General features: G+C 43.3%; 1 protein-coding gene across 19 annotated transcripts in view; it reads left to right on the top strand.

Moving 5' to 3' along the window:
• SYNE1 (spectrin repeat containing nuclear envelope protein 1) overlaps positions 1–12,381 on the top strand; it is a 503,306-nt gene that overhangs the window by 256,135 nt on the left and 234,790 nt on the right. For 18 of the 19 annotated variants that reach the window (XM_024997066.2, XM_024997067.2, XM_059889951.1 and 15 more), the window contains 7 exons: positions 797–940; positions 1,241–1,396; positions 2,907–3,071; positions 4,686–4,858; positions 5,811–5,964; positions 8,416–8,559; positions 9,567–9,731. In XM_024997066.2, the coding sequence (XP_024852834.1) occupies positions 797–940; positions 1,241–1,396; positions 2,907–3,071; positions 4,686–4,858; positions 5,811–5,964; positions 8,416–8,559; positions 9,567–9,731 (1,101 nt within the window). The remainder of the gene's footprint in view (positions 1–796; positions 941–1,240; positions 1,397–2,906; positions 3,072–4,685; positions 4,859–5,810; positions 5,965–8,415; positions 8,560–9,566; positions 9,732–12,381) is intronic. The other variant, XM_059889948.1, reaches the window with a different exon arrangement.

Below are 12,381 nucleotides of genomic sequence, written 5' to 3'. Positions count from 1 at the left end.
TCCTTCTCCAGGGGATCTTTCCGACCCAGGAATCGGACCCGGGTCTCCTGCATTACAGGCAGATGATTTACCAACTGAGCTATGAGGGAAGTCCCTTTTAGTTCATTACACACAATGAATGTTTTAGGACACTAGGGCTTAATTCTAAGATTGAAAAAAGCTGAATGAAGAATCTACTGGTCTTTCAGAGACAAATATCTTAACTCTCTGGCCATAGTGTAGACCAGAATGGTAAATAGTAAGTAGCTGGAAGACCAGAGAAAGCTTTTCAAAATGGTCCAGATGAAAGAGACAAGGGCCTGAATTAAAGAATTGATAATGGATGAAGGATTTCTCTCTAAGAGAAAACATGGCAGGATTTGATAACTGATTTAACAAGGGGCTCGAGGAAGAAGAAGTTAAGTTTAAGTCTTTAGTTTCTCATTTGGAAGATAGCTTGAATGATGATGCCATTAGGGGAGTCTTGAATATGGTAGAAAAAGTGGTTGGGGAAGAGAGAAAAATTCATTCAGTTTAATAGATATTAAATTCGATGGGCCTGCAAGATAACCAGTGGGTAATGGCCAGGAAAATAACAGCGAACATAAGTGTGATGTTCAAGAGAGAGGCTAGAGCTGCCAAAACAGTGAAGGTGAACATTTATCAGGTGCTGTTGTAAGTGCCCGCTTAGCATGTATTAATGTGTTTAGTCTACATCACCACATTTCTATTTTATGAATGAGGAAATTAAAAGACTCTACACTTACTATTAACATTTTTTTTTTTTTGGTCCCTAACACTATCTAAAACCTCATAGAATCTAAAGATCCAAATGAAGGACTTTGAAGTAAGTGCTGAGCCTGTACAGGACTGGCTGAGTAAGACCGAGAAGATGGTTCATGAAAGCACCAATCGCCTGTATGATCTGCCAGCCAAGAGACGAGAACAGCAGAAGCTGCAGGTAATGAACCCCTGGCCGGTCTGATCCTCCTTCAGATCAGAGGCAGGGGGGCACCCTGAAGTTAGATGATGCTGTCTTGAGATTGGGTGCACCCTTTCCTGAGTTCAGAGCTCCGGCTTTCCTTTGAGGTGTAATTTGTCCGGTCCTGGAGCCCTACACTGTGTGTAGCTTGGAAATAATAACGCCTTTGGGCCACGTCTATTACTCTCCAGTGCTTGTTTCCGCGGTCTTGAGGCCAAAGCTTTGTCTGCTGTGTGCTCTTCCCCAGCCTCTTAATAGTGACTTGCTTGTGCTTTTCAGTCTGTCCTTGAGGAAATAAACTGCTACGAGCCTCAGCTCCGCAGGCTGAAAGAGAAAGCTCAGCAGCTGTGGGAGGGCCAGGCGGCCAGCAGGAGCTTTATGCACCGGGTGTCGCAGCTGTCTTCTCAGTATCTAGCGCTAAGCAATGTAACAAAGGTAACGCCTGCCATGTGCTGTGTGTGAGTGTGCGTCCTGGTGGCAGAGCTGGGGCCCGGGAGTCCCGGGGCCCCGGGGGCAGGGCTGAGGCGTGTAAGTGCTCTTCCTAGCCTTGCAACCCTGGCCAAACATGTGTGCTGCGTCATCTCAACGTGCTTGTCTGAAAACAGCAAGGGAGGTTTCAAACATCCAAGAGACTTTCTATCTCTATGGTTACACCAAGTATTCCCTTTAATCCTGAAATGGTTCCCAGAGCTCTTATTTTGAAGACTCAAAGCATAAATAGAAGGCAGACTTCAGCGTACTAGGTCTAAAGAGACACAGATTAAATTACTTTCCAAAAAACAGAAATTTGAAGCTGTTTTTAAGTTTTAGTGGACTCAACAAGAGTGACTTTTAAGGACAGTACTTTTTGTTTTCATTTGTCTCAATTATTTATATTTATTACATAGTCATCAAAGATGCGTTGATTGAGAGCTTCAGTTCAGATTCTGGAGCAGAGCTCAAAATTGGCAGTGATTCCCATCACAGAGGAAAGCTCTTTTCTAACAACTTAGAAAAAAAGTAAATGGGATCCGACAGTGACCTCACTTAGAGCATTCAGCAGACACATCCTGAATTGTGAAGGGCCAGACCACCTTGAATTTTATGGCCTTGTGACATTTGTTCCCTATATTTCTCTTTTGCATTTCAGATCTGAGAATGTAGGGAACCTGCTGGAACTTGGCTTCACCTGTTTGAGTGTGGGCTTACTCCTGGCCTGCTGTTTGCATCCCCAATAAAACATCATTGAGACAGTCATATAGTATTAGCCTGGGAGTGAAGAGACTATGTTTACACCTATCTTTGTTACTTTTTTTGTTTTTAGAAAATCTGGCATAAATTCAGAAAATCTAGAGTAAATTAAGACCATCTTTATATTGCTTTGTATTTATTTAGGTACCAAAAAATCAACAGATATTCAAATGCTTTATGTGCTAAAAATTAATATTCATAAAATCTTCATTGTGTTGGATGTTAGCTTTAATTAATAAATAAAACCATATTTATGGTCCCAATTTAGGGATATTACAAAATCTCAGATAATTGTTTTTTTTTGAATTGGCTATCATGTAGGTCATGTGGGTATGTGGTATTGACCCAAATATGATGATCTGAAAGCACAAACTACTTCAGTGGGTTTCCCAGACAAGGTGTGAGGAATAAATTAATGAAATTTCTGAAAAGTATCCCCAGTTGTCATAAAGAAGAGTAGCAAGTAAGTTGAGGGGCAGTAAATTGTCATTGTAATCTTTCTGCTTCTTGACCCAATTATTCTCATATTTTTACTCTTTAGAAAGCTATTTCCCATCTCACAGATTAATACAGCCTTTATCGTATCTATGCAGAGTACAAACCTATGGCTGATCACAGTTATTTGGACCAGGGGTTAGCTTTACAGTCTGCATAGCTGTAGGCTGTGAAGCCTCTATGGAAGGGACAGCTGGATGACGGTCTCTGTCACTTCTAGGAGAAAGTGTCAAGACTGGATAGGATTGTTGCGGAACACAATCAGTTCTCCCTGGGAATTAAAGACCTGCAGGACTGGATGATGGACACGGTCCACATGTTGGACTCTTACTGCCACCCGACCTCGGACAAGAGTGTGCTGGACAGCAGGATGCTCAAGCTGGAGGTGTGTCTTTTACAGGAAATGTCTCTGATTTACAGAATTTGTTTTTCTCAAAATTTCTCAACTCTCCATCTGCCTGGTGTGATAAGAAGCCCAAGAATGGGGACTTCTCTGCTGGTCCAGTGGTTAGGAATCTGCTTTGCGATGCAGAGGTCACTGGTTGGATTCCTAGTCAGGGAACTAAGATTCCACGTGCCGTGGAGCGTCTAAAGGCCCGCACACCACAACTAGAGAATATGTGTGCTGTAACGAAACAGTCCACATGCCGCAACTAAGACTCTATGCAGCCAAATAAATGAATATATAATAAAATATTAAAAAGAAAAAAAGAAGTCCAAGAATACTCTGCTGTTATGATCCTGTTGACACAGGGAGGCCTTGCCTAAGCATTCCTGAATCATTTGAGCCCAGATAGACTTGCCCAGCAATACTTTACAAAAAAAGAAATAACAACCCAAAGGTGGTTACGTGCTTGATATAGCCAGTGAATAGGCTAGTTTCAAATGATTTCAGACATATCTATTCTAAGAAGATACTTCAATGAAACATTTTATCAGAAATGTTTATCAGAAACATTTCCCATCTTGTTCAATTAACTTGCCTGCTTGTATCAGTTAGTCCATTCTTCTCCCGTCATAAGAAATTCGTTCAATATGAGTTTACGTTTGTAGTAAGGCAATCATTCTTCATTCATTCACCTGCCATTTATATGCTGAGTGTCTTCTAGGAGACTGGTGCTCTGTCTTGATACCAAGGGTTGAAAAATGAATAAAGTATGTCCTCAGGATTTTATAGTCTGAGGCTAGAGGCTGAGGCACAGGAGACAGTAATAGCAGATGGGGCATGCTGATGGAGCTGTGGGCACATAGAGGACCAGAGCTGGGCAAGGACAGATGGTGTTGAGAGTTGGAGCAGATTTCTCAGAAAACCTGAGACTTGAGGATGGAACCCAATGAGCAAAAGCTGAAGAAAGCCAATGGTGTGGTGTGTGAGTCGCTGCTAGCACTTCCTTTCTGCTGCGGCAGAAGCTGATGGCCAGGAGTGGCTGAAACTGAATCTGCAGAGATGGGCAAGCTCCAGATGAGGGAGAGAGATGAAGTTTTACCTTTTAGGTGATAAACACCAGTTTTATAACTTTGAATTCAAGCATCTTTATTATATAGAAAAAGAAGAGTGCTTGTGAAGAACTTGAAATGTATAAATTTAATATAGACTATGAATTTATCTATTTCTTTCAGTTTGTTGTATGAGAGACCTTAACATGCATAGAGCTCTTCATCCTGTGACCTTTGAGAATTTAGGAATCCTATTGTTGTCTATTTTTTGCTTATTAAAAAACAGTGAACTTAAACTTCAGTGGAAATCAGGGATTATTCATTCAGAGAATAATAAAGATCTGAAAGGCCAAGGCCACTTGGAGACCAGTGGGTGACTGGTAACTGGTTACTGGTTCCTGATACCACCAGCCAGTGACTCTCCTGGCCTCCTGATCAGCCCAAGAGATCCAGGGCTCAACACGACGGCAGGTCATCTGCTATCCACAGGGACTCTGAAATATTTAAAGCTAGCGATGTTAAACATACAGATGACAAAGGACTTCTGTATGGGCTTTTACAGGCTCTGTTATCAGTGAAACAGGAAAAAGAGATCCAGATGAAGATGATAGTGACCAGAGGAGAATCTGTCCTTCAGAACACCTCCCCGGAAGGCATCCCTGCCATTCAGCAGCAGCTGGCGAGTGTGAAGGATATGTGGGCGTCACTTTTGTCTGCAGCAATTCGTTGTAAAAGGTTAGTGAAGCCAAAGGGCTACTGCAAGTCATTGCTAAAATATCTATAGAATAGCTCAGTAACACACTGTACAGGGTTCCCCCTATCCTCTCTTTGCGTCTCTTTCACTCTCTCTATTGCCCTGCTCCCTTATTTTTTGCCTCCTTCCTTCCTTCATTCCCTCCTTCCCTTCTTTTCTTTTTTCTTCTTGGAAGAAAAGAAAGTGGCAGGTGCAACCTTGCATTTACGTTGACTGACAGTACTGTGTCTGTGTTTTTACGTAACTATAACTATATGTTTCTTCATGTTGGTGTTCACTGCTTAGAAAACCACAGGATAAATAAATGTTTAATCATGTGAAGATGTATTAGTTAAAACTAAACTGTTTCCTTGGGAAGTAGCCCCAGAACACACCAGTGGGTGGCGGGAAAGAGCCATGAGGAAAAGAGGGCAGTCCGTAAAGGGAGCTGAAATTTACTCCCCCAAAAGGCGCTGCGGGAGCCAGTGTAGACAGAGTGTCTCTGAAAATTACCCTTGGAGAAACCATGAGTCAGTTTCCTGTCTTTTATTCCTTTCTTGTTTCTCTCCTCTGATGGAATAAAATATTGATACTCTTATTTTCTTGAGTCTTGGCTCAAGAAAAGCCTTGCTTGGGGCATCTCTCCTTTTGCCTTCAGACCTCTTCCTGTGTCTCACATGACTTGGTTACTGACTCCAAGTTGTATGCCCTGTCCCACTTCTCCACCTGTCAGCCTGGGCTTCACCATCCTTTGCTTTTCAAAGTTGTGCTTTCCAGAGACCCAGGCTTGGATTTGATAAGCCGTGACCATTCAGTCCCCCTCAAGCCTGCCCTGACCTGATCTATGGGCTTCCTGCCGGGGAAGTGGACAGAGCAGACACGTGACAGAGATCAGACAGACTGCATGCAGACGGCTTCTCACTGTAGATTACTGACCTTTCAATTACCTTTCAGTCAACTTGAAGGAGCTCTTTCTAAGTGGACAAGTTACCAGGATGATGTTCGACAGTTTTGCAGTTGGATGGACGGCGTGGAGGCCAGCCTGAACGCGTCCGAGAGGCAGCACGCGGAACTGCGGGAGAAAACAGCAGCTCTCGGGAAGGCCAAGGTGGGGCTGGGTTCCACATTCCATTCGTCCTCTGCCTGTGCTTCGGAATTGCCACGGCTATACAGAAACATTCTGGAGAGGGAAATGGCAACCCACTCCAGTATTCTTGCCTGGAGAATCCCCATTGACAGAGGTGCCTGGGAGGCTACCGTCCATGGGGTCGCAAAGAGTCAGACACGACTGAGCAACTACACGCATACAAAACATGCCCATCTATAGGCTAGGGCCGTCCACACAGGCGAACTCTGTTGGGGGAGTTTACTGTAATTTCTAATGGCTTCTTAAACTGTTGTTTGTGGCTATTTCATTAGTGAGTGAAAATGTCCCTTTCCAGGAAAACTTCATAGACCTATGTTTTATGAACTATTTAAAGTTTGGCACCTTGTAATATGTTTTAATCAGGCTTCCCTAGTGACTCAGTGGTGAAGAATCCACCTGCCAAGGCAGGAGATGTATATTCAATCCCTGGGTTGGGAAGATCCCCTTGAGAAGAAGTGTCAACCCACTCCTGTATTCTTGCTTGGAAAATCCCATGGACAGATGAGCCTGGTGACCTACTCTCCATGGGGACGCAAAAGAGTCAGACATGACTTGGCAGCTAGACAACAACTACAAATAGCTTTTGATATCTTCATCCTTAGGAAGTAAAACTTTTTTTCTGTCACATCTTCCGTTTTTCACAGAAAACCTTAGCTCAACCCTTGTACCTAGCAACCCTGTACTTAACCTTCTGAATTAGTTCAGAAGCCCCGATCTTTGCTCTGAACCACCACCACTGGAGGCTTAATTAGTTCTTCTGTTCTCTGTCTTTCTCATCTCTTGATGAATTTTATAGACTCTATACTTACACTGCTCTCTCTCTCAGTGGATAAAGTTGCTCAATTTTCTTCTTATCCTATGCATGTGGCTCTCTGACACAGAACAAATGCTGAGTAAAGGTTAGCTGAATAACTAAATGGCCTTGCATGACCTATGCCAAGCCATTTAACATTTCTGGGTCTGCTGTTTGATCTGAAAATTCATATAATTATAATTATTGACTTCATAGTATTATGATGATGATTACTTAATTTATTACATCATTCATCTAGTCAACAAATACTTATGGAGAACTTGTTACACGCAGGCGTTGTGCTTGCTTCTAGGTAAATAAAACAGACCAAGGTTTCACTCTGGAGGTTGCACATGGACTCATTCGAGAATGACTGAATAAGTAAATGATTATAACTGGTGATGAGTGATATGAAGAAAACACTGCGAGTGATGAGAGAGAGTCATCGGGATTGGGTTGATAAGGACATCAAGGAGTCGGGGGTGGGGAGGGACAGGAAAGGCCTCTTGAAAGAGGAGATGGAGATGATGCCCTCAGGAATTCAGTGCAGAGAAATCAGGTTGGGGAGGAGGTGGGAAAGGAGGATTTCAGATGGGATAATCCGCATTCCGTAGTCCCTGGGGAGGAGAGAACCTGGTTTGGATAAAAGGGAACTGCAAGAAAGGCTGGCTGTTCCTGGAGCAGAGACTCAATGAGTGGGTGTCCAGGTGACGTGGTAGAAGTGGCAGGGACCAGATCCCATGCTGTTACAAGGATCCAAGCCTGTGGATTTCACACTGGATCCCCACAGCCTGGGGAAGATAATCAGTGTTTTGAACTGGAGAGCAAAATGATCCCCTTTAGAATCTTAAAGCCTTTTATCACTCAAGCTGCTGTGTGGAAGGTGGACAAAGGCACAGTGCAGGAACCGGGGGCAGGGAATCTGCCTAGCGGGTATTACAGACGTCCAAGGGAAAGACGATAGCAGCAGGGGCCAGGGGGCTTGCGGGAGACGGGAGGACACATGTCAGGACCTAGCGGGATATCACAGACGTCCAAGGGAAAGACGATAGCAGCAGGGGCCAGGGGGCTTGCGGGAGACGGGAGGACACATGTCAGGACCTAGCGGGATATCACAGACGTCCAAGGGAAAGACGATAGCAGCAGGGGCCAGGGGGCTTGCAGGAGGCGGGAGGACACATGTCAGGAGACAGTGAAGAGATAGAACCAGCAGGATCTCACCATGGATGGAGGGACAAAGGGTGACTCCAGTGTTCTCAAGTGACCAGCTGGGTGAGAACGGTAGCATTTACTGTTTGACAAGAAGACCGAGCAGAAGGAGGTTTGGTGGTGGCTGGGGATGGATGGGAATGGAGTAGTGTTCAGGAGCCAATTTTTGGACAAATTAAATTTGAGATTTCCAAGTCCACTCAGATAGAGTTCTGGGCCAGATATCAATTACACACACCATTCATATATCTATATAGAGATGGATGGTGGATAGAGTGTAGACTGACAGATAGATAACCTGAGATCACTTGTCAGCTATGCAGTTAAAATATACTAATTTTACAAGTTAACATCTATGTGATGATATATGCAGTAATTCCTTTATTTTTTTTTTTTTAAATGTTCTCTAGTTATTAAACGAGGAAGTGCTGAGTCACGGCAGCTTACTGGAGACCATTGAAGTGAAAGGGGCTGGCATGACGGAGCACTATGTCACCCAGTTAGAATTCCAGGACCTGCAGGAACGATATGGAGCCATCAGAGAGCGGACCAAGGTACGGCTCACCGTGTTCCACGCAGACCCACTGAAAGAGGGGTGTTTGGAGTTGTGCTTATTAAAGACTTATTAGTTTGGGGGAATGACAGGCTTGTGAAAGCAAATAGGACAAAAAAAGCAAAATGAATTTTAATACTTGGAGTACCCTACTGGCAAAGCAAACAAAAACCCTCAACTATTGTTAGTATATGAAAGTTATTGGAGGAAAATATTTCTCAACTAAAAAGTCCTCCAAATGTACCTATTGAAAAAAAATTGAGGAGAGCTTCATAAGGAAGAATCATAAATATTTTCATGTGTCTGGTGATGAAAACCTTCTAAAGCAGGAAAAATTGCCAATAATATTTATCATTCTTTGCTTAAATCTCACAAAGAAAATAAAAAGAACTTTTCAGAGCACAGCCTACTTTATGAGAGTACATGGAAAATTGAATCTACAGTGAATCCAAATTCTCACTCAAGGAACAATATGAAAACCTCAGTTTTCTTCATTAGCAAAAATGTATTTTTATGACGAATAAATTTAATTCATTTTTTTGAATATCCATTTTACATTTCGTAAGAATTCAAAGGTCAAGAAGTTAATTCAACGAAATGATCTTTAAGACCCCTTCTGGTGGCTCAGTTGGTAAAGAATCTGCCTGCATTGCAGGAGACCTGGGTTTGACTCCTGGTCGGGAAGATCTCCTGGTGAAGGAAATGGCAACCCACACCAGTAGTCTTGCCTGGAGAAGTCCATGGACAGTGGAGCCAGACAGGCTACAGTCATGGGATGGCAAAAAGTCAGAAATGACTGTGTGACTTTGACTTTCACTTTTTTACTCACATAATGTTTTTTTCTTTACATAAATCTTGACATTTTATTCTTCTAGGAAATGATTCATGTTTTAATGATTTAACAATCATGCTTTTCTAATATTCCAAAAGTGAATTCTTAACAGTCCGTGTAAACTGCAGACTGTAGTAATGTTTTCCCATCTTAATCATCTTAAATGCTAACAACAGGAAGCAGTAACCAAGTCGGAAAAACTAGTTCGCCTGCACCAAGAGTATCAGAGAGACTTGAAGGCATTTGAAGCTTGGCTTGAGAAAGAGCAAGATAAGCTTGATCAGTACTCAGTTCTTGAAGGTGATGCGCACACTCACGAGACGGCCCTGCGGGACCTTCAGGTAAAGTCTGCTTCATCGTAAAACAAAGGACTTTTCGTTCTGAATATGGAACCATTATTTTAAGTGAGAAGTCACTATGATCTTAAAGCCTATAAATAGCTGATATATATTAAGGGGCATCCTAGTAAGGTCTGATCTAGAGTGTTCTGGGACCTCAGTAGAGTATGCTAGTCGAAATCATTTGGTAGGTCGTTCAGACTGAGCAGGATTGGGACTTGAGAACTTTGTCCAGCTATAGGGTGGCCTCTGATAGGAATGGCTAGTGGTCTAATTTATGGTGTTAACAGGCCCACCTGCCTGTTTCTCCCTAAAGGACTAAATTAGATGTGGGACACAGCTGCAGGAGTCAACAGCATGTGACACTTCTCAAATTCAAATCGGTGGCACCATCGTAGGCCCTTTGGTTTTAACCCAAATCACCCACACTGCTGAGGATACAGGCCTAGAGTCAGGGACCTAGAAGAAGGAATTCAAGGAGGTAAGAAAAGTACCAGTACTTGGGCCAGCAGGCTGTGATTCAGGGCGAGATGGCAAACCTCATGGACTAAGTGGTCCTAACCCACTGATTTATTTGCTACTGCAGGTAAAGATAATTAAAATAGTACTCCTGCTTTCAAAAAACTTGCATTCTAAAGAAGTTCAGACCCATTGATGGATCATTACAAACAATATGATGAGGACAATAATAGAATGACTCTATTATTGGGGATCTTATGGAAGCATCAGAAAGAGCCCCTAATCTTACCTGCAGCAATAGGTAGCCAACAGGGTGTTCCCAAGAAGGGGAGACCAGACACATAGTAGAGAATGGAGAGAAAGGCCAACAAGACAGCTCCGTGTTGGAACTTAGCGCTGTCAGCCCTCACTGGAATTGGTTCAGGATTGGGCAAGATCTACCCACTGCTCGAACAAGGTGGAAAAGCAGGACTGAGATGGTCATTGACATATAACATTTCTGCCTATTTCAATGGCTCTCAGGGAGAATTGAATAATGGCAGGAGTGCAGGGTTGGGATTAGGAAGTTCAGACTCCGATTCACGGTGAGACCTGGTCCTGGATGACTTTGGGCAGAGAAGAGCTTCCCTGACTCAGTTTTCTCTACAGCATTGTTCTGAGGAAGGATTAAATGAGATGGGAGAAAAATCTTACTTGAACAGTAGTCCATTCGTGAAATAAATATATAGTAGAAGTTGGAAGGGATAAGGCAATGGCACCCCACTCCAGTACTCCTGCCTGGAAAATCCCATGGACAGAGGAGCCTGGTAGGCTACAGTCCGTGGAGTCTCGAAGAGTCGGACACGACTGAGAGACTTCTTTCACTTTTCACTTTCATGCATTGGAGAAGGAAATGGCAACCCACTCCAGTGTTCTTGCCTGGAGAACCTCAGGGACGGGGGAGCCTGGTGGGCTGCCATCTATGGGGTCACACAGAGTCGGACACGACTGAAGCGACTTAGCAGCAGCAGCAGCAGAAGTTGGAAGGCTCACAGTTTCATTAGCTTCTTTAAGGATCTCATCCATTTTATTTTTAATAGTAGCATATCCAGGTCTCTTAGGTTTAGCTGTTATAATTTATCTTAGCCAAATGGGCTTTCTTTTCTGTCTGTGACCTCTCCCAGCATTCACTGCAGACTTTCTTGGCAAGCAGATACCAAGCTCTCCAGACTTCTAGGGAGAAACTGGGCCAAGAAGTCACTTGTCATCAGCAGATATGTCTCCTGTTCCAGAAGAAAATATCTCACTTCAGTCAGTGTTATTCTGGCCCAAACCAAAACCGGACTCCAATCTCTCATTTCACCATGTATTAATTCTTACTGACACTGTCTTATTTTGAGTCACCACAAATTTTATAAAGGAAGGGAGACACTAGAGGCCAAAACAGGTGGTGCAGAACGGTGACATTCCACCTGCACGGCAGAACTCCTTCAGGGTCCTAATGTCCCACAGCTGGCTTAGTGATGGGGGGTCTGCCAGCAGTGCGGACCACATTTAAAATTACTTTGTATTTGGGCTTCCCAGGTGGCACTAGTGGTAAAAAGAACCCTCCTGCCAATGCAGGAGACATAAGAGACATGGGTTCAGTCCCTGAGTCAGGAAGATCCCCTAGAGAAGGAAATAGCAACCCACTCCAGTATTCTTGCCTGGAGAATTCCATGGATAGAGGAGCCTAGTGGGCTACAGTCCACCAGGCTCCTTTTGTAGTCACCGACAGTTTAATTTGGATCATAGTACATTGAGCTTTTAAAATATTGAGACCAGATTCTAAACTAGTACCTTTGGGGACTTCCCTGGTGGTCCAGTGGTTAAGACTCCACGCTTCCACTGCAGGGGCTATGGGTTTGATCCCTGGTCAGGGAACTAAGATCCCCCATGCTGCAGAGCACAGCCAAAAAATAAAACTAAATAAATTTAAAATATATATATTGAACCATATTTCCCCTCAGGTAAATCCTTGAAATGTGGGATATATAAGAATTTCTCTAATACAGTAGTGATTTGTAGAATACTGAAAACTGCTATAAAATAGGGAAAGGGTGGTATATTGAGATTAACTAGGGCACAGATCAGTATACTGTATCCCGGAACCTGTTCTTTAAATTGAAACATAGACACACCTGTTCATCTATGTAGCATCTATGGCTACTTTGAT

The sequence above is a fragment of the Bos taurus genome, chromosome 9 (genome assembly GCF_002263795.3).
Source record: "Bos taurus isolate L1 Dominette 01449 registration number 42190680 breed Hereford chromosome 9, ARS-UCD2.0, whole genome shotgun sequence".
NCBI lineage: Eukaryota > Metazoa > Chordata > Mammalia > Artiodactyla > Bovidae > Bos > Bos taurus.
Note: the sequence above shows the minus strand (reverse complement) of the source record. Positions and strands in the feature narration are given on the sequence as shown.